General features: G+C 39.4%; 1 protein-coding gene across 4 annotated transcripts; it reads left to right on the top strand.

Annotated features, from left to right (window-relative positions):
• Window positions 1-48: 48 nt before the first annotated feature.
• ormdl1 (ORMDL sphingolipid biosynthesis regulator 1) lies at window positions 49-20,149 on the top strand. 4 transcript variants are annotated; one of them, XM_060827366.1, is made up of 5 exons: window positions 49-213; window positions 5,782-5,983; window positions 6,989-7,170; window positions 14,668-14,819; window positions 18,109-20,149. In XM_060827366.1, exons 3-5 carry the CDS (start codon window positions 6,997-6,999, stop codon window positions 18,242-18,244), a joined length of 462 nt encoding a protein of 153 aa, XP_060683349.1. In that variant the 5' UTR covers window positions 49-213; window positions 5,782-5,983; window positions 6,989-6,996; the 3' UTR covers window positions 18,245-20,149. The 4 variants fall into 4 exon arrangements, with proteins under 4 accessions (XP_060683349.1, XP_060683348.1, XP_060683352.1 ...); XM_060827365.1 differs by lacking the exon at window positions 5,782-5,983; XM_060827367.1 differs by lacking the exons at window positions 49-213; window positions 5,782-5,983 and adding an exon at window positions 276-377.
• Window positions 20,150-22,707: the final 2,558 nt, after the last annotated feature.

Below are 22,707 nucleotides of genomic sequence, written 5' to 3'. Positions count from 1 at the left end.
GGATGTCCCCGGCGGTCGTGTCTGTCACTCAGGTGACGTTGCATAACTTCCGTTGGCGCTTCTGTTTCCATCTATCTCCCTGGAAGCTGGGTCCGAGGCCGTGGGGTGTATGACTTTGAGTTGTGGACATCGCTGCGGTAGTGATCACCCAAAATTGAGCTGCCTGCATCGCCCTCACTCCTGCCTGTCTTCTCCCGGTGATTTCTGGGCTCTGTGAGTCCCCTTTTTTGTTTCCCCGTTGTTCTTCGTGGCCTTTTGTTTATGGCTGCTTTCCCCTTTCAACATAAGTCGCTGGTCTGATTGCAGGTTGCATAAGGTTTTGGCGGCTTTAAAGTCGGCGTTGTTGGGTTAGTTTGATCGTCAGCTTCGTATATTAGGTAATGAATGTCATAATCTAATTGCATAGCCAATGATGACAAAATTCTGTATTGAGGTAGACATAAGTATTTATTTTATTTCCCTCCTGACAATGATATCGGAAGTACAGTACAGTTGGCAAGATGTCAGATCAGCCGTAGACTGTGATCGTATTTCAGATTGATGGGAGTTTCCTTTCGCTTAAACAGTAAAAGTGTAGACACAAACAATACAACTTGCCTTTTTTGTTCTAGATTTTGGGGACGTGTGGCTGTTGGATGGCCTTTTAAAATTTATTTTTTTTAAGAATTGCCAGCTCTTTTTGCTTTGGATATTTGTGAATCTACGTAGTTCGGTACCTTTTTAAGATTTTAAAATCTTTAACCGGAGTATGGAACATGAAACCAGTTTAAGTTTTTGGTAAGGAGTGCAGATTTTACTTTTACAAGACGCAATGATATCTTTAGAGTCTGGATTAAGCAGTATTTCTGCAATAATACAACACTAAACAATAAATGTGAAGGCATTAATAACTGTAGTGTAATAGCAGTTATAACTGAACTGTGTACGTTTAGACTTGAAAGTTAAAACGCCTCATCCAAACCATTTGAGGAAAAAAGTGTGCAGCTGCGTTATTAAAGAACTATTAGATAATGTTCTCTGTGTTAAGATATTCTACCAAGCATTGAAAATGAGAGGGAGAGGAAAGAAATGAAATCACATTTGTTGTGCATTTCTCAACTAACCTGAAGTGCTGTCTACACAGAGATACTTTGAAAATCCATCAACTGTTGTAGATATTTTCTATATCAACCTGTTCAGAGATGTTATCAGTGACAAAGAAGATTAGATTAATTAGATTCCCTACAGTGTGGAAACAGGCCATTTGGCCCAACCAGTCTACACCGACCCTCCGAAGAGTAACACACCCAGTTCCATTCCCCTTCTGACTGATGCTGATGAAGCCATAGAGTCATAGAGATGTACAGCATGGAAACAGATCCTTTGGTCCAACCCATCCATGCCGACCAGATAACCCAACCCAATCTTGGTAGATTTTGTCTATATGGATTTCAAGGCATTTTACAGAGTAGACTGGTTAGCAAGGTTACATAGCATGGAATCCAGGGTAAGCTAGCTATTTGGATACAAATTTAGCTTGAAAGGTGGACAATCAGGAGTCACATGACACCAGGTTGTAGTCTGACAGATTTATTTGAAATTACAAGCTTTTGAAGCATTGCCATTTTGTCAAGTGAAGTGAGAAGGAAGCGCACAACACAATTTATGGGCAGAGAGATTAAGGGCAGATAATTATCTCTCTGTATCATTTAACTAGATTATAGGTTTTCTCTTTGGTTGTTGTTCAGCTACTGGCACTTTAAGAGTCTAACACTCTTTGGTCACCTGCAGAGAAGTATTATTTGACACTCTACTCACACCAATTGTGTGATCTTTTGATATCTCTGCCCATACATTTTGTGTTCTGTGTGCTTTCATTGCATTTCACCTGACAAAGGGACTACACTCGTAAAGCTTGTGATTTCAAATAAACCTAGTGTCATATGACACCCCAACCCAACACCAGCACCTCCACATTTGAGGGTGGTTTTGGACTGGAGGCCTGTGACCAGCAATGTGTTGCAAGGATCATTGCTGGTCCAGTGCTTTTTGTCATTCATGCAAAATGATTTGGCTGTGAATGTGAGAGCAATGGTTAGTAAGTTTGCAGATAACACCAAAATTGGTGGTGTACTGGACAGTAAAAATTGAGTACACTGGGGCGATAGGCTGACAAATGTGAGCTGTTGCATTTTGGTAAGGCAAATCAGGGCAGGATGTATATACTTAATGGTAGATCCTTAAAAACAACTACATCCTTGAAGGTGGAATCGCAGGTAGACAGGGTAGTGAAGAAGGCATTTGGTAAGCTTGCCTTTATTGTTCAGCGCATTTGAGTGTAGGAGTTGAGATATCATGCTGTGGTTATACAGGACATTGGTTAAGCCACTTTTGGCATGCTGAGTTCAATTCTGACCTCCCTGCTAGGGAAAGATGTTCAAAAATTTGAAGGGTTCAGAAAGGATTCACGAGGATGTTCCTGGGTTGGAGGGCTTGAGCTATAAGGACAGGCTGAATAGGCTGAGGCAATTTTCCCAGGATTGTCCAAGGCTGAGGGGTGGCCTTAGAGGATTATAAAATCATTTAAGATAGGTTAAATAGCCAAGGTATTTTTCCCAGGGTAGGGGAGTTCAGAACAGGAGGGCATAGGTTTAAGGTGAGAGGGGAAAGATTTAAAGGGGACCCAAGGAACAACTTTTTCATGGACAGGGTAGTGTGTATATGGAATGACCTGTCAGAGGAAGTGGTGGAGGATGGTAAAATTACAACATTTAAAAGGCATCTGGATGGATACATGAATAGGAAAGGTTTAGAGGGATATGAGGCAAATGGAACTAGATTAATTTAAGATATTTGGTCAGTGTGGACAGGTTGTACTGAAGGATATGTTTCTCTGCTGTAGAGCTATGACTGTGACCTCTGAAGCAGGTGGGACTTGATTCTAGGTCTCCTGGCTCAGAGTTAGATACACTAAGCATCCACTGTTGCGATGTAGAATATTTGAGCAGCGAATCTGTGCATAGCAATGACAAGATGATACGTTTTGTTGTGTTGATTGATTGAGGGATAAATCCTAGCCAGGGCACTGAAGGGACTCGGTCTTTGAGTAGTGCCACGAATTGGGCTCAAAGTTCAGTGTCAGCTAAAATAGTTTTTCACAGTGGAACACATTACCTCACTGAGATATCAAACTACTTTATGTACTAAAGTCTCAGATGGTGGACTTCAACCCATAACATTCTGATTGGGAAATGAGTTTTCAATCACCGACCCAAGGCTATCATTAACAATAAACTTTGATATATACCAGAGTAACAGGGCAATGACATCAGGTGAAATCTCAATTTAAAACAGGGTAAAGATAATTCAGGTGATTAATAGAGGACTGAAAGGATATGTTGACAGCTGAAGTAAGGTCAGGGGTTTGCTGGTGGTATTGAAGTTTTAAGTTAGGAGTACAGTTTTCATTTCAGGTCATTACCCTCATCTGACAAAGTGAGAAATTTACTTCCCAGAATCAAGCAGCGAAAGTTGATGCTGGTAAGATAACTGAAAGTAGTTAGATTCAATGTAAAATTGAAGAAAGGCTAGTAAGATGATGCTAGCCTGGGAAAGGGTAAAGTTCAGTCCCAATCTAACCCATTTAGTAACCTTTCCATCAAATTAACTGAATGATGATGGGAAATCAGAAAAATTACAGCAAAGACTGGGGCGATTTAACCTGTCAAGTCTGTGCGGTGTTTCTGCAAGAGCAATTCAAGTAGCACCACTGTCCAACCCTTCTTTATAGCCCTGCATCTTATTTTCCTCTAACTCCTATTGAAAGTTTTAATTTAATGTGATATCATCTTCTTACTGCTAGATTATCATAATTTTTTGTGAAACAAACAGTTTCCTCATTTCAGTTTTGGTTCTTTTCTCAATTAATCTCCTTTGATCTGTTCTCTAGTCCTTGGCCCCTCATGATTTTGAACAGTTTTCTCAACTCTCCTTGTTTCCTCCTCCCCAAGGAAACAAATGCCAGCTGTTCCAATTTATTCACATAATTAAATTTCCTTACACCTAAAATCATTACAAGTGTGGAAAGATACAGCGTAGAGATAATGGACAGCTTTTCTTATCAAAAGGATGTGACTAATAAGATCCTGTGAGGATCTCAACTTTCGACAGAAAGTCTGTAGTTGGGGACTCATAGAATAGAATGGCACGGTGGCTCAGTGGTTAGCGCTGCAGTCTCACAGCGCCAGAGACTCGTGTTCGATTCCAGCCTCTGGTGACTGTGGAATTTGCACATTCTCCCCGTGTCTGCATGGGTTCTCTCCGAGTGCTCTGGTTTTCCTCCCACAATACAAAGATGTGTAGGTTCGGTGAATTGGCCATGCTAAATTGCTCAGTGTTCAGGGATGTGTAGATTAGGGGTAAATGTAGAGGAATGAGTTTGGGTGGGATACTCTTCAGAGGGTTGGTGTTGACTTGTCAGGCCATGGGCCTGTTTCCATACTATAGGGATTCTATTCTATGAAGTGATTAGAGGGTATGATCGAGAGAGAGGGAGAGGTGGCTAAACCATTTCAGGAGCAGCTTACAAAATGTTTCTTTATACAGAGGGTGATAGAAGTTTGGAACTCATCTTCAAAGAGCAATTGATACTGTCAAATGTTCTTTTATACCAATGGCAAACAAAAAAAAAATGTATACAGGACCAAGACCAGTATATGGGGTTGGGTCATATCAATCATGTCTAACAACTTGCTTTTCTTCCTTACATTGTCTTTTAAGTCATGGTAGAATTGAACATTATGGTGTAATGGGAAGAAGATTAGATCATAAAACACAGAAGCAGAAGTGTGATATTTGATCTGTCAAGTCCATCCCACCATTCAATGGGATTACAGCTGATCTGACCAACCTCAACTCCACTTTTCTTTTCCCTATGACTGATTAAAAATCTGTCTATCTCAGTTTTGAATATACTTAATGACCCAGCTTCAGCAGCCAGTTGCGATAAAGAAATCTACAGATTCTCTACCCTCAGACAAGAAATTCCTCCTTATCTGTGTTTTAAATGTGCTACCTCTTATTCTAAGATAATGCCCTCTGGTCCTAGACTCTTTAACAAGGGTAAACAACCTTTTTTGCATCCTCTAAAAATCTTGTATGTTTCAATAAGATCACCACTCATTCTTCTGTCTACTCAACCTCTCATCATAAGACAGTCCCTCTATATCTGCTATCAGCCTAGTGAACCTTCTCTCAACTGCCTCTAATGCTGTTGTATCTCTATTCTATCTTGGTTGGTGGGTGGGGAACAATGAACGTAAAAGCCTCAGGAAGATGTACTTAAGTTCATCTGGTAGAATCAATTTTAAGTGTGGTGGTTATACATTTTGAAGAAAGCAAAGTGGCAGCATACATTCAGTGTAGTGAGGCTGATGAATGCAGATGAACATTGGGATGTGGGTGTTCCATGTGCATAACGACTTTCAGTTTCAGGGAGATTAAACCAAACATTTGGCTGGCACATTGGGTTTTATAGGTAGGAATATACATGGATGAAAGTAAATTTGAACATTGTTTGAACAAGTTAGATTGCTCTGAGTGGTTATAGAAAATAGATTTTAAGCCTTAGAGTATGTACAGTAAAAATATCAAGGTGCTCTGGTTGCAGTGTCAGATCAGGTTATTAATTTAAAATTAAAACCAAAGTGGTGATAGAGGTTATAAGAAGTACCTTTTATGCAATAAGTCTTTGGAATGTGGAATTCTTTGTCATAGCATGGAGAACATTGCTTTCTTTCATAGAAAAAAACAAGACAAACATTGGCGGCAAAACAAAAATTATGTTGGAGACAAAACAGGGCAGTAGGATTGGCTTTGAGTTGTTCTCACAAGGATCCAAGACGAAAGAGTGGCTCAAATCACCTTTTGCTGTACGGTTTGCTTTTCCTCATCACATCAGTTCTCAAATTTTGCATTTCACCGGATCAATAACATGCAATATCAGGTAAATTATGGCTTCCTATAAAATACATAGCATGCACAATTTACATCAAGATATCAGTATGCCTTGCAGCATTGGACATAGTATTTCACAGTTATATTAAAACATCATTAGTGAAAAGTCCTGGGATTTTTATTTCTATGCCACAAATATTCTGTGTGCATTCATAAACTTTGGGGGTAACAATGTTGCCAGTTATAATGCAGTGGTAATGGAATGAACTAATAAACCACAGACCTAAGCTCATGGGTGCTTGGACTCATCATGGCAGCTGACATTGAAATTTACAATAATTAATAAAATGTGGAACTGAAAGCTGGTCTCAATAAAGGTGATCATGAAATTGCCAATTGTTTTAAAAAAAACCCATCTGATTCATTAATGTCCTTTTTGAGGAAGAAAATTTGCTATCTTTACCTGATCTGGCCTACACGTTACGTCATTGATTCTCGACTCCCTTCTGATATCTCCTAGCAAGCTTTTCATTTTCAAGGGAAATTGAGAATGGATAGTGGATATTGACCTTGTTAATGACATCATCCAATGATTTAGAATTCCTACAGTGTGGAAATAGGCCCTTTGGCCCAACAAGTCCATACCGACCCTCTAAAGAGTATCCCACCCAGACCCATTACCCTACTGCTCTATGTTTATTCCCGACTAGTGCACCTAACTGTTAAAATACAGATTTGAGGCAGCTCAGGGAATCCCTTGTGGACTCAGACCTGTAGTGCACCTAACCGACACACCCCAGAACATTATGGGCAATTTAGCATTGTCAGTTCATCTAACCTGCACCTTTTTGGAATGAATTACAAAAATGAGAATGGATAGGAAGAAAGAGTGGTTTAAAAATTGAGGGAACTCCTACCAATTGGATCCTATACAGCATTAGTCCTTTTAAGTATCTTAACAAATTGAGGCTTTCAGCTATTAAGTCCTTTGTCTGATTCAAATAAATATAAATACTTTATTTCAAGGAATTCTTTTTTTTTTAAATGCTTGCAGGTATAAAGATGAATGTTGGTGTTGCACACAGTGAAGTGAATCCTAACACAAGAGTAATGAACAGCCGTGGAATATGGCTGACATATGCACTTGGTGTTGGAATGCTTCATATCGTGCTCTTGAGCATTCCATTCTTCACTGTTCCTGTTGTGTGGACTTTAACAAACGTAATTCACAACTTGGTGAGTAACTGACCACTTATGTCCATGGCACTTGTTATAAAGATCATTTCATAGAAATTATTGCTAATGTCCAAGAATCAAATTCAAAGTTTTCCTTCAAGGTTTGGTTGGAAAGGATTCACAATCCTTTAGACATGAGGTAAAATAATAAGCGAAACACCTTCTTAACACTTGATGCGCAAATGGGGAAAACCTACGCAATTAAATTCAGTAACTACAGCCAAATGTGATTGTTATAAGATGAGGATGATTATTTGTAGTTGGAGATAAATAACTTGTGCCATTTTATTTTTGAAGTTGTTCTGAATCAAATTTTGATTATTTATTTGAAATAATTAATTAATATAGCCATGGACAGGAATAAATGCATTTATTATTTTGGAATAATGCTTGTTGGAAGTGTTATGGACCAAACCAAATCCCCACAAAATATATTAAGACGACAGTCTAGACCCTAGTGTTTTTGTTATTTTAACGGCATTGTGTTCTGGGTGTAGTTTGATTGGTAAAACTACCAGGCTTAACACAAACCACACTTTATTCTCACACTAATTAAAATGCAGAAAATTTAAAATAATTGGCTTAACTGTAACTATTGAAATGTTTGACAAAATAATATTAATTACTATAATTAACGTTTCCAGTATAGTAATATGCCATAAACACACCCTTAGCAAAGTTAAATTCAGTAAAATATGCAATTCTCTTGCATGCAATTTTAATAGCTGGAAGAGAACCCCAAATATTTAGCTGTAACAGAGGAATTAGAGCTTCAAGATCAACCACTCCTGGATGATAAAACTAGGGGGGAAAATCCTGGTTCTGTGAGTGCTTGACCCATCCATTTCAGTTGCTTCTATTGTTCCAACATTTCTGGGGGATAAAAGGTCTACGTTCAACTAGTTAGTGTTTTTAAAATTTTGTTTTACATTTTCAAGTCAAATTAGGAAGTACTTGTCTCCACATTTCTTTCTACTTGGTTAAGATGATCGAACTAAAGACTTTTAGCTAAACATGGCAAGCCCAACAAGCGAGGTAACAATTCTGGATTTAACTTTACGAAATGAAGCTAGGTAGTTTGAAGGGTATTGGGGATAGCATTTTGGTGGTGATCACAATTCAAATAGACTTATTGTTTTTACGGATTAGTGATGCTGGAGGAGCACCGCAGTTCAGGCAGCATCCGAAGAGCACTAAAATCGACGTTTTGGGCAAAAGCCCTTCATCAGGAATAAAGGCAGAGAGCCTGAAGCGTGGAGAGATAAGCTAGAGGAGGGTGGAGGTGGGGAGAAAGTAGCATAGAGTGCAATAGGTGAATGGGGGAGGGGATAGGTGGAACAAAAGATAGGCAGGTAGGACAAATCATGGGGAACAGTGCTGAGCTGGAAGTCTGGAACTAGGATGAGGTGGGGGAAGGGGAAATGAGGAAACTGTTGAAGTCCACATTGATGCTCTGGGGTTGAAGTGTTCCGAGGCGGAAGATGAGGCGTTCTTCCTCCAGGCATCTGGTGGTGAGGGAGCGGCGGTGAAGGAGGCCCAGGACCTCCATGTCCTCGGCAGAGTTGGAGGGGGAGTTGAAATGTTGGGCCACAGGATGGTGTGGTTGATTGTTGCAGGTGTCCCGGAGATGTTCCCTAAAGCGCTCTTCTAGGAGGTGTCCAGTCCCCAATGTAGAGGAGAGCATTGGGAACAACGGATACAATAAATGATATTAGTGGATGTGCAGGTAAAACTTTGATGGATGTGGAAGGCTCCTTTAGGGCCTTGGATGGAGGTGAGGGAGGAGGTGTGGGCACAGATTTTGCAGTTCCTGCGGTGGCAGGGGAAGATGCCAGGATGGGATGGTGGGGTTGTAGGGGGCTGTGGACCTGACCAGGTAGTCACAGAGGGAACGGTCTTTACGGAAGGTGGAAAGGGGTGGGGAGGGAAATATATCCCTAGTGGTGGGGTCTTTTTGGAGGTGGTGGAAGGTTTTGGTTTATGCGAAGCTTGGTAGGGTGGAAGATGAGCACCAGGGGCATTCTGTCCTTGTTACGGTTGGAGGGGTGGGGTCTGAGGGCGGAGGTGTGGGATGTGGACGAGATGCGTTGGAGGGCATCTTTAACCACGTGGGAAGGGAAATTGAGGTCTCTAAAAAAGGAGGCCATCTGGTGTGTTCTGTGGTGGAACTGGTCCTCCTGGGAGAAGATACGACAGAGGAATTGGGAATACGGGATGGCATTTTTGCCAAGAGGTGGGAAGAGGTGTAATCCAGGTAGCTGTGGGAGTCGGTGGGTTTGTAAAAAAAATCAGTGTCAAGTCGGTCGTCATTTATGGAGATGGAGAGGTCCAGGAAGGGGAGGGAGGTGTTAGAGATGGTCCAGGTAAATTTTAAGGTCAGGGTGGAATGTGTTGGTGTAGTTGATGAATTGCTCAACTTCGTCGCGGGAGCACGAGGTGGTGCCAGTGCAGTCATCAATGTAGCGGAGGAAGAGGTGGGGAGTGGTGCCAGTGTAATTATGGAAGATCGACTGTTCTACGTAGCCAACAAAGAGACAGGCATAGCTGGGGCCCATACGTGTGTCCATGGCTACCCCTTTGGTCTGGAGGAAGTGGGAGGATTCAAAGGAGAAATTAAGGGTGAGGATCAGTTCGGCCAAACAAATGAGAGTGTCGGTGGAAGGGTACTGTTGAGGACGTCGGGAGAGGAAAAAATGGAGGGCTTGGACGCCTTGGTCATGGTGGATGGAGGTGTAGAGGGATTGGATATCCATGGTGAAGATGAGGCGTTGGGGGCCGGGGAAATGGAAGTCTTGGAGGAGGTGGAAGGCACAGTTGGTGTCTCGAACGTATGTGGTGAGTTCCTGGACTAGGCGGGATAGGGGAGTGTCGAGGTAGGTAGAAATGAGTTCAGTGGGGCAGGAGCATGCTGAGACAATGGGTCAGCCAGGGTGGTCAGGCTTGTGGATCTTGGGAAGGAGGTAGAACTGGGCAGGGCGAGGTTCCCGGACTGAGGTTGGAAGCTGTGGTTGGGAGATTTCCTGAGGTGATGAGGTTCTGTATGGTCTGGGTGATGATGGGGGGGTGGGGTCATGGTCGAGGGGGCGGTAGGAAGAGGTGTCCTCGAGTTGGCGTTTGGCTTCAGCGGTGTAGAGGTCAGTGCACCAGACTACCACTGCGCCCACTTTATCTGCTGGCTTGATGGTGAGGTTGGGATTGGAGCAGAGGGATTGGATTCTGGATTAGTGGTGCTGGAAGAGCACAGCAGTTCAGGCAGCATCCGAGGAGCAGTAAAATCGACGTTTCGGGCAAAAGCCCTTCATCAAGAATAAAGGCAGAGAGCCTCTGGATTAGTGGTGCTGGAAGAGCACAGCAGTTCAGGCAGCATCCGAGGAGCAGTAAAATCGACGTTTCGGGCAAAAGCCCTTCATCAAGAATAAAGGCAGAGAGCCTCTGGATTAGTGGTGCTGGAAGAGCACAGCAGTTCAGGTCTGGATTTGTGGTGCTGGAAGAGCACGGCAGTTCAGGTCTGGATTCGTGGTTTACCTTATTGTTTTTATGGAAAAGGAAACAGAAATATTTTCATTTGAGGCTGTTTTTAGTAACCTTGCAAAAGTATATTGGATATAGTTATTTAAGGGTAATCAATTTCAGGGCAGTGGAAGGTTTTCAAGGAGGATTGAGAATAAATCTATTCCTATAAAGAACATGTGGGACTCCCAAATCTAGATGATTCCCCACCTTCCAGATTTGCAGGAGTGTGCAGGTGAAGAAAAAGGCAATGAAAGTGGAACTAATGTCCAATAAGACAAATATAGCAGACAGCCTAGAGAAAGTATAGTAAAAGTAGAGAATGGCATTAAAGAGGAAAATTGGTATGCAAAGAGGACATTAAAAGTATTGACAAGTAAAAACAAGGAAATCCCAAAGAAATTATTAAATAAAGAATAACAAGAATAGTAAACAAGGTAGGGCCTATTTGAGATTAAATGGTAACCTGTTTGTGGAGACAGTAAATTTGGTTCTTAATGCCTGCCTTCATAAGAAGTAAACATTGTAGGCATTAGTTGAGGAGGCAGAATGTGAAATGGAATAAAAAGAGATAAAGGGATTTCACATTTTTGAACATTTATAAATCACCAGGCCTGAATAATTGCCCCTGAAAGAGGTGGTGGTGTAATGGTAACATATGGGCAGCAATCTAGAATCTCAGGCTAAGGTTCTGGGTGATATGGGTTTGAATCCCACCGTGGTAGGTGGTGAAACAGATTCCATAGAATTTGAACTTCATAAAGAACTGGTGCCTTTACAGCAATTAGAAAAGGCCATACCCAGCAACAATCATATCCCATGAATGAAGTTTTTAAGCAAAGTACAAAAGATCATGGCAAAAACTTTGTTTTGATGACATCTCTACAAGCATGTTGCCAGAGAACTGCTTCTGATCATAATAACTGCTAATGCTTAAAAAGGCGGAAGGGATAAACCCAATTCCAGGATAGACAGCCTAAACGTAATGGTGGAAAAGTATTTGGGAAAAAAAATTTGGATGAATTAATAATTTAGATACTAATCGATCAAGGAAAGTTTTGCACAGATTTGAGGGAAACTTGCTTGTCACTGATTTGATATGTTTTTGAGAAAATGTGGGAGCTTCATGACAGTACTACTTTTAATGCAGTATAGGTGGATTTTAGAAATTTCTTTTCCACTGGGTTCCATATGGTAGACTGGTCATAAATATGAAATACCTTAGAATTCCAAGGAAAAGTACAATTCAGTTAAAAAAACTAAATCATTAACCACTTCTGTTTTGCTTCCTGCCAATGGAGCAGTTTTTGTGACTGGAGGCATTTTTCCAGTAAGTTTCTGTGGAGCCCACTTCAAGGTCCTTTTGTTTTTCATGTTATATATCAATAATTTAAACTTAAATTAAGGAGAGATGATTAAGACGATAAGAAATTGGAATAGGAATAGGCCATTTGACTCCTTGAGCCTGCTTCACCAGTCAGTAAGACTGTGGCTGATCTGATATTCCTCACAACAACTTCCTTGCCCTTTCCCTAAAACCCTTAATTCCCTAACTGATCCCAAATCTACCTATCTCAGTCTTAAATATACACTTTCCTATAGTGCACTGAGGAGTTCTAAAGGCTCTCAATCCTCTAAAAGAAGAAATTTGTCCTCATCTCAATCTCAGATTGGCACCCCTCTATTCTGAGACTATGCCCTCTAGAATCTCCCATGAGGGGAAACATTCTCTCAGCATTTAACTTGTCAAGCCCCTTAAGGATCCTATGTTTCAATGAGATGACCTCTCATTTTTAGCCTTTACTCATAAGACAATCCCTCTGTAGCAGATTAGGGACATATGGTGGTAAACATCTATGGGAAACGTTTTACTTTATTTAGAGTTGTAGAATTGTACAGCATGGAAACAGACCTTTCGGTCCAACCTGTCCACACCGACCAGATATGCCAACCCAATTTAGTCCCACCTGCCAGCATCCGGCCCATATCCCTCCAAACCCTTCCTATTCATATACCCATCCAAATGCCTCTTAAATGTTGCAATTGTACCAGCCGCCACCACTACTTCCTCTGGCAGCTCATTCCATACACGTACCAGCCTCCATGTGAAAAAGCTGCACCGTAGGTCTCTTTTATATCTTTCCCCTCTCATCCTAAACCTATGCCCTCTAGTTCTGGACTCCCTGACCCCAGGGAAAGGACTTTGCCTATTTACCCTATCCATGCCCCTCATAATTTTGTAAACCTCTATAAGATCACCCCTCAGCCTCCGAAGCTCCAGGAAAAACAGACCCAGTCTGTTCAGCCTCTCCCTGTAGCTCCAACCCTGGCAACGTTCTTGTTAATCTTTTCTGAAGCCTTTCAAGTTCCATAAAAGCAAGGAGGTTATGCCATAGCTGTGGGGACAAAAGAAACCCACTTAGTGATTGCACTAGGAAAGGTAGAATTGAGATTTACATTCTACATACAGACCCACACACATCCCTCATAACAGCACTGTTTCTTTACTACTCATTGTTAAAACACAACGAGTTTGTTTCCCCAACAAACCTGTGCTTTCCTCTCTATATTGGCACTCAGTAAAACAATGTCTTGATTTTAAAATTCTTATTCTTGCTTTTAGGTGAAAAAAAATCACCTTGCTCCTCTGCGTTTCTACAATCTATTCCACCCACACAAGCCAAGGTCTCTGCTAATTCTGGCCTCGTGTGCATTCCCAATTATATTTCTCATTGATCCCCAAGCTCTGGAAATCCTCCTGTCCACCCCTCTACTTCACTTTTTGTTCATTAAAACACTTCCTAAACATATCTCTTAACCCAGGCATTTGGCTATCTGCTCTGATATCTCTGTATTTTGTCTTACAACATTCCTGTGAATCACTTTGGGAACCTTCAATTATAGTAGAGGCCCAAACAAATATTTGTTGTTATGTTGTTTCCAGAATTGAAAGAAAAATGGCAAAGATTGGCTGAAATTATTTTCTGTGCACCAGAGGAGGCCTGGGAGAGAATTGGGTGTATAAAATTGAGGAACTGTGATAGAGTGGATAGGAAAGACAAGCTTCCCTTGGTAGAATAGTGGTGTGTCATCAGGAAATGGATTCAAAGTAATTGGAAGAAGAATTAAAGAACAGTTAAAGAGAAACCTTTTAATTCAAAAGATGCTGGGATCTGGAACTAACTGCCTATAAGGGTAATAACATTAGAAGCTTTATTGCTTTTAAAAATAGATTGGATATTTATTCTATGTGCTGCAGCCTGTAGTCCTATCGACCAAAATTATAAGGAGAATTGCGTTTGTTAACTTTTTTCAATCACTCTGGTCATGATGGCCTGAATGGTCTCCTATTCAGTATATTTGAGTAGTTAAAGCCCAGTATAGCATGGTTAGGTGTAAAGTCAGAAAGCTATTTCTACTTTGATGCTGAGCCTCATTCTCAGAAGACCGTCTCCTATGCCAGTGACATTTTCATTTTGACACCAACCATTTTGAGGCCTTCAAGTGCCCGTTCTTAATTTGCAAAGTGTTCATGTCAAAGGAAACTAGTTGAGGTTGTAAAAACATAGAAAGATGTACAATCAAGAGTTCCAATCAAAGGTCATTTACCTGAAATGTTCATTCGGTTTTTCACTCCACACGGTACATTGACCAGCTGAATATGTTTTGTTTAAAATTTCCAGTATCTGCAGTATTTTACTTTTATTTAGCTAAATATGCTAACTGCTTTATTTTGATAATTTTTTATTACCATTTAACTTCTCTTCCCAAAAAAATCTTGAAGATATAATCTTACTTCAAAAGGTAATAAACAAAAGGCAATGCTAAAATATTAATTTTTCCTTAGTTTCCTGAATTAAAACGTGTTTTTTTTTTCTCTGGGAGAATTGCTAAACTGCAACAAGTCTGTTATTTTTGAGCTTTGTTTCTGGTTGTAATCTGGTCATTTTGATATTTGTAATTTAACTGACTTCTACATACCTACAGGGGATGTATGTGTTCTTGCATGCAGTCAAAGGGACACCCTTTGAAACACCAGATCAAGGGAAGGCAAGACTTCTGACACACTGGGAACAGTTGGATTATGGAGTACAGTTTACATCTTCCAGAAAGTTCCTTACTATTTCACCAATTATTCTGTAAGAACCCAGTTTTGTTAACTCACTACCATAAGTATTTCATAATTCATTCACTCTCCTGTGTTGTTTTGATTATTGCTTTAAAACATCGCACTATTTTATTAATGGTAATGGGCAGCAAGGGTGGCTCAGTAGTTAATGCAGCTGTATCACAATGGCAGGGACCTGGGTTTGATTTGCCTTGCCCCATTTTAGAACTTTAACGCGTGGACCAGTTTTGTCCCTCTTCTTAACGATTTTAAAATTGATAACTATGGTCACTGGTCCCAAAGTGCTCCCTCACTGTGACCTGCATCACCTGTCCTTCCCAAGAGTAGGTCAGGTTTTGCCCCATCCCGAGTAGGACCCTCTCTATACCGTTTGAAGAAACTTTTCTGAATGTGCTTAACAAATTTCACCCCGTTTAAGCCCTTAATGCTCTGGCAGTCCCAGTCTATGTTGGGAAAATTAAAATTCCCTACAATGACAACATATTGCTCCTCTAAGTCTCCCTGTATATTTGTTCCTCTAATTCTCATTGACTATTTGGGGCCTACATCGTAAATGTGGAATTTCAGGCATAGGGTGGGGGAGCTGGGTCTGGTTGGGATGCTCTTCGGAGGGTAGGTGCACACCTGGTGGACTGAATGGCCTCTTTTCTTGCTGTAGGGATTCTATGATTCTATATTGTTCTGAAATTGAGGATTGCATCAAAGAGAACACCCCAAGCTGCTGTCTTTATTAAATGGGTTGTACTTTGTCTTTCTTTAGCATGACATTTAAAAAAAATGTAAATTACATGATAATGTATAACTAAATTAAAATTCAAACCTATATCCTCTTGTAGGTGAGTCAAGAACTGGGGTCACTGTTTTAAAATTCGGGTTTGCTGTTAAAGGACATAATTTTTTTTTGAGTTGAGAGACTTTGGATAAATCATCCCCAGATGGAGGTGGAGGAAGCATCATTGAATATTTGTAGTGGAGTTGTGTGTTGATTAGGTCTCCGGGTTGTGACGGATTTCAACTTAGCATACTTTTAAAGTAAAAAGAGATGTGGTCAATGAAGTGGATACTTTGGTTTTAATTTTTCAAATGGATAATGGCAGATATAACCCCACTGTTGAAGAATGGAGGGAGGCAAAAAATGGGACATTTCTGGACAAACATAACAGACTGAAAACGTAAACTCTGTTTTTCTCTCCACAGATCTGCAGACCAGTTGAGTTTCTGCATCATTCTGTATTTGTAACAGGAATCTATAGGCCAGTTAGTTTAGATTAGATTACTTACAGTGTGGAAACAGGCCCTTCGGCCCAACAAGTCCACACCGACCCGCCGAAGCGACAACCCACCCATACCCCTACATATACCCCTTACCTAACACTACGGGCAATTTAGCATGGCCAATTCACCTGACCCGCACATCTTTGGACTGTGGGAGGAAACTGGAGCACCCGGAGGAAACCCACGCAGACATGGGGAGAACGTGCAAACTCCACACAGTCAGTCGCCTGAGGCGGGAATTGAACCCAGGTCCCTGGCGCTGTGAGGCAGCAGTGCTAACCACTAGTTGTGGGGAGCTGTTTGACCTGATCATTAGGGAGGTTATAATTTGGTATTTAGAAGACATCAGATAACTGGGAGCGTCATTATAGTTCTATGAAAGGAAAATTCCGTTTAACCAATTTATTTAAATCTTTTGAAGGAGTAATACATACGCTTGATAAAGGGGAGTCAATTGATCGACTATACTTGAATTCCCACAAGCTATTTGATTTTATTCCTTTTATAGTAGGAATTTAGTTGTACTGAGAATGTTGAAATACCCCTTAAATGTCTGAAAATGCTTCTGTACAGATGTCTGTTAGCCTAATTAATTTCAGCTGCTTAGCTTTTATGCTCACATTGTTGCCCTTGTATAAGTTTTAATTAATAGTCTTAAGCCATTTGTTTCCCTATCAAACGATGCAAAATTCAATCATGTTATAATTAATGTTACCTAGAGGTGCCTTTTACTCAGAACTCATTAAGTGTGTGTTGAGATGGAAGTTAGAGTCATAGAGATGTACAGCACAGAAATAAACCTTTCAGTCAAACTCCTCCATGGCAACTAGATATCCTAAAATCAATTAGTTCCATTTGCCAGCATTTCCCATATCCCTGTAAACTCTTCCTATTCATGTACCCATCCAGATGCTTTTTAAATGTTGTTGTTGTTGTTGTGTCAGTCTCCATCACTTCCTCTGGCAGCTTGTTCCATACATGCTCCACTCTGTGAAAAACTTGCCCCGGTTGTCCCTTTCTAAATCTTTCCCCTCGCTCACCTTAAATGTATGCCTTGTAGTTCCCACCCTGGGGAAAAGACCTTCTCTACTGACACTGTCCATGCCCCTCATGATTTTATACACCTCTATAATGTCTCTGACATTCCAGGGAAAATATTCTGTCTTTTCAGCCTCTCCCTATAGCTCAAACCCTCCAATCCAAGCAACATCCTTGTGAATCCTTTCAAGTTTAATAACATCGTTCCTACAGCAGGAGACCAGAAATGCATGTTGTATTCCAATAGTAGCCGAACCAATGTCCTGTACAGCTGCAACAAGACCTCCCAACTCTATACTCAATGCACTAATAAAGGCATGCATACCAAATACAGTCCTCACTATCCTATCTACCTGTAACTCCACTTTTAATGGACTTTGATTTGCAATGATGATGCCAAAATTCACTTCTAGTTTGAATAGCTCACCAAAGTTGATTCAGCTAGTACTGTTCACAATTTGGATTATGGCCAGCATTGTTAGGACATTACATTTTTGAAAATAAGTTTAATAAAACACAATTTATAATGGTAGGAGATGATATATTATAGAAACATACATTAGATGTTCAAATCTATGACAGCTCCTTTTTTTATTGAAGGAAGATTTCTTACAAGGGAAGAATTGAATTGAAATGAAAAAGGGTTTTCCCAACACTCCGTAACCAGCCTGGTGGTGGAAAGAGATCTTTGATCTGTTCCCCTGTGCTCTTCACTTTCAGCAGACTGACTAGCTAAAAATTTGAAAGAGCATGTTTTCAAATTGAATTATTATTATTTTTGTAGCTGGTTGCAGAAATAAAAAACATTGGAAAATAGAAATTTAACAAATACACGCAAACGTCTTTTAAAAGTTTCAGAGATGCAGAATTTAATGACTAAATATTGTATTGGTATTTGTAGCAAGGAACTTTTGTTAAACTGTTATTTTGCTGGAAATGTTATGCTATTTTTCAATTGAGTTTTCTAAATATTTTATTTCTTGCAGGTATTTCTTGGCCAGTTTTTATACCAAATATGACCCAACGCATTTTATTGTCAATACAGCATCCCTCTTAACAGTGTTGATTCCTAAGCTGCCTCAGCTACATGGTGTTCGGATCCTTGGAATAAATAAATACTAATTTGGAAGTGATCACCCATATTCTAACTGGCTTGTTAATATTTACTGGGAAGACTTTAAAGCTGGTAATCTACTGTACTGTTAATTATAACTAGTGTATTGAGCAGTCTGTATATCTTATTGCCATTTTCGTTGTTTGTATCCATTTCAAAAACAGTTTCATTTGTTTTGTAAAAGGAGAAAGACAAATGAAATATGGTAATTGGTATAAACACCAAAAAGCTTCCCTCAAGAACCTGGGCAGGCCCAGCTTTAAAATTGCAAGGAGCTTTATTATACTTAAGAAATTGTGCACACCTTCACGAAGTTGGCACAAGTGTATTAAAGAAAGGAATTGTGTAGAAGTACAGCAACTTGGGACACTTGGAGTGAAAAACTTGTTGCTAATTTATTATAAGGTACAGAGGAATATGCCACTACCATTATTAAAAGATGGTTGGCAGATTGACTTTTAAGATTATTTTTGTCATCTTAAGTCTTCATTAAAAGCACACGATTGCTTTTGTTTTCTTTTGAAGATGAAGAAAATTATGGTACAGGGATAGATTTTGTGGATAATCAAAGTAAACACTTGATACAGTGAACTAATGTAATCCATTTCATGGATTATACCAGTAACAGTTGTTTACTGGTTTCACTTTTATCAGTTACCAAAATGAAATACTTCATTGCTTGGAATACATATATAGTAGGATACATTCTTCTGTAAGATATAATGTCACTTGACAAAATGCACTCAATCTGTAAAAGTGATACTCTGCTGTGTACTAGTTTCTATGTATAGTTTATGCTGAAGGGAATTACTATGAAATTGTACTTTGGAAAAACTTATGATTTGTAATGTATTTTGGCTGATCATATTTTAGTTTGTTTGCCAATTGATTGTCAGCTATTCTGTACCACTGATCTGTCTTGATTTAGTTTCAGTGGTGATGTCAATTTGTCAGTGTTCAAGCATTTACAATTCTCATGTTAATTTCTTGATCTGTTGCTTGTTTTCTGAAAAAAAATGGTGAGTGGGAGCTAACTAGCTTCAGATAGAAAGATTAGTATTATCAGCCCAGTTGCTTTTGGTCAAATCTTAGCTGATTTAATAGTGACACTGATACAGTATTGGGAGTAGGTTGTCTTGCGATTTTTTCAGGCTTTTTTTGCTTGCAATAGCATTACTCTTAGAGTTGCTGCAAGGAATTATATAAGCCGCCCAAAGTTTTGACACTTCAATTTGTGCCTGCTGATTTAGCAAATTTTGCAGTCTACCATTTAAGATTAGCGGCAACACAAATAAATGGAGTAAGATGAATGGTTATTGTAGAAATGCAACCATTACCTAAGACCACATGTTTGGTCTGTGCATTTGAACGTTTGATTTGAAGTAGAGTTTAGCATTGGTAAATATAAAAATCAGTTTTTAAACTGTTTTTTAACTTTTTTCCAAAAATGCACAACATCTCTGTGCACATAAAACAACTTTGAGGGAAAAGTTAATTCTTATAAACAACAAAACAATTTTGACCTTAATGGTATTGTGGCTGATATTTTTAAAAACTTCGCTAATTGACTTATTAATGCTGTATATTGAATGCTGACTGCTTCCCTCCATTCAGAATTTCAGAATCAGCAAACTGAATGTTAAGTATTGGAGAGATAAATGTATATTTTGCTGTGATTCATTGTTATATTACATTTATTTTTGTATTTGGTGTTGGTTTTTCCCCTTAATTTAAGGGTGCTAATTCATTTCCAAACTACTTTGACATTCCTAACTATCCTATAGCTTTGTTCACATTTTGAAAAGTAATGTCATGTTTAAATTCAGATGGTGGTAGAAGGCAATTGACTACAAAGGTTGATAAGTTTGAAAGGAGCAGAAAGGCCATTATTAAAAGATTATTCAAGGATCTAATCCTGTACTCAAGTTTTTTTTTCTGTTAAACTCTTAATTTGGTATTGTATGGCTTAAAATTCAAGTATATTTAAAGAGTCATGTGTTTTCCACACTCTGGCTGATTAACTTATACACTAGACAATTACAGGAACTTTCGATACGAAATAAATATAGCTAGATTGTTTTCTTGCGAAGATCCCTTTCCATGTTGGAAATTAGATGCCAAAAGGAAGATAAGCAAAACAGTTTAATGTAGTTAGACCTTGGAATATGCACAGCAACACATACATGGTATTACAAATTTAGTACAGGAAAATTTTTCTGATAATGTTTAGGTTGTGCTGAAATTAACCAGCTTTTTTACTGTGCACTGAATTGTCATTTTAGAAATATATTCTTGCAAAAGTTAAACAACTTGAGTTTTGGTTCAGTTCACAAATGACTATCGATACCATGTCTGCTAATAATGTAAATTGGAGATCGAATCAAGAATAAACATAAAACAGTATAGCAGGAACTGGCCTTTTTAGCCTGCCAAGTCTGTGCCAACCAATTTCTTAGATTTTGGAGTGGCATGCTGGATTATTTCGATAAGAATTAGCTGAGTCATGTATAAACCAGATCAGGACAATCTGTTTCTGCAGGGGATAAATGTAGAACAAACTTTCAAAAATGCACAGTTGCATACACAATTTATCCTTAAAATAGCTGTAATATAGTTCCAAGAAGTTGTCAAGATTTGATGCCATTTCAGTGAAACGTCCAGAATCAAGCATTTGGTCACCCCCAACAAAGCACCTCATGGCACTATCAACTTTGTTTATTTTGGACAGCAAATGGTTTTTTAAAATTGTCTACTTTGTATTAATAGATCACATTTTCCTTTGTAATGGTAACTGCTCTAAAGACAATTTTGATTGTTATAAAAACTAAAAATACCATGAGACTTTCAGGTGTTTCAAATCTTAAATTGTCTCCTTGAAAATGAGGTTCAAGTTTATATTTATGATCCTAACAGATTATTAACGGACAAGTCAGATCCTAGATGGGAACTCTGCTTGATAGATCATAACTCTTTGTTTTGGTTTTAACGGAGTGGTCTGTTGCTTATCCAAAAGCATACCAGATTTTGCTTTAACAAAAAAAAAGTTGAAATGGAATAATTCAAACTGTCAATTTGAATCAAAGGCTTTAAACAGAGGTTTACAGTATAAAAAGGGCTTTTAGGCAAAAACAACCTAACTATTCTAATCCCATTTTCCAGAACTCTGTCCTTATACTTGCTATGCCAAGGCATACAAGACTATATCTAAATATCACTAAAATACTGAGGGTTTTTGTCTCAAACACCTTCACTAAGTTTCAGATTCCCACCATCCTCTGCATGAAAATCTTTGTCTTCACATCCTCTGTAAATTTCCTGCCCCTTACCTGAAAGCTAAGTACCCGGTCATTGTTTCCTCTACCAAGGAGAAAGTTTCCTTCCTATCTACCCTGCCTATGCCCCTCAATTTTATACATCTCCATCATGTACTCCATCTTCTCCCCAACTCTCCTCTGCTCCAATGGAAAACAACCCCAGTCTATCCAATCTCTTCATAACTAAAGTTTTTTGACATTGCAGGGAAAATATTGTCTATTCAGCCTCTTCCTACAGCTCAAACCCTCCAGCCCGAGCAACATCCTTGTGAATTCTTTCAAGTTTCATAACATCCTTCCTACAGCAGGGAGACCAGAATTGTATGTTGTATTCTAAAAGTGGCCTAACCAATGTCCTGTACAGCTGTAACAAAACCTCCCAACTCTATACTCAATGCAGTAATAAAGGCAGGGTCTAGATTAGAATGGTGCTGGAAAAGCACAGCAGGTCAGGCAGCATCCAAGGAGCAGGAAAATAGACATTTCGGGCAAAAGCCCTTCATTCCTCATGAAGGGATTTTGCCCGAAATGTCGATTTTCCTGCTCCTAGGATGCTGCCTGACCTGCTATGCTTTTCCAGCACCACTCTAATCTAGACTCTGATCTCCAGTATCTGTGGTCCTCCCTTTCACTGCACTAATAAAGGCAAGCATACCAAACAGTCTTCACTATCCTAATTCTATCAATCTTATCAACTGTGCCACAGGCCTCATTCACTGTTCAAATAACATGGAGAGTAAAAATGCAGCCAGAATGAAAATGATTTTATTAATTTTTCTGCAGTACTACTGAAATAGGCTTCACTGGTATTGTAGTCACAGCTGAGAGATGAGGGTGTTCACATACCTAATGTCTTGCCTTCATCTCCTTTGATTTGCACATTGCAAATGATGAAAGGCCACACTTTTCTTTATCTTTTCCTTTCAAAACAATCCAACACTTGTCCTTTTGATTTTAAATATCCAACAACTATAACTTTGCACTAAAAGGAGTGTGAGAATCAAAAATTACTGTTCTTTACTGTTAAAATCATAGGTTAAAGATTAGTATGGTATGTATTCCAGAGGGTAGGATAAACGAGGGATCTGCTTTTGTGGAGAGACCAGGCCTCAGTGGGAAGAAATAAGACAGAGGATAGCATGAGTACCTGTGAAATT

Source organism: Hemiscyllium ocellatum, chromosome 7, assembly GCF_020745735.1.
Source record: "Hemiscyllium ocellatum isolate sHemOce1 chromosome 7, sHemOce1.pat.X.cur, whole genome shotgun sequence".
Taxonomy (NCBI): domain Eukaryota; kingdom Metazoa; phylum Chordata; class Chondrichthyes; order Orectolobiformes; family Hemiscylliidae; genus Hemiscyllium; species Hemiscyllium ocellatum.
The sequence above is the reverse complement of the archived record's forward strand: the minus strand, read 5'-3'. Positions and strand labels throughout refer to the sequence as shown.

What these genes read in the sequence shown, in the direction of transcription:
- ormdl1 (XM_060827365.1), top strand. Translation starts at nt 6,997, where the DNA reads ATGAATGTTGGTGTTGCACACAGTGAAGTGAATCCTAACACAAGAGTA. An exon ending in CAAACGTAATTCACAACTTG is followed by an intron (nt 7,171 to 14,667) that starts GTGAGTAACTGA and finishes ACATACCTACAG; the next exon opens with GGGATGTATGTGTTCTTGCA. An exon ending in ACTATTTCACCAATTATTCT is followed by an intron (nt 14,820 to 18,108) that starts GTAAGAACCCAG and finishes TATTTCTTGCAG; the next exon opens with GTATTTCTTGGCCAGTTTTT.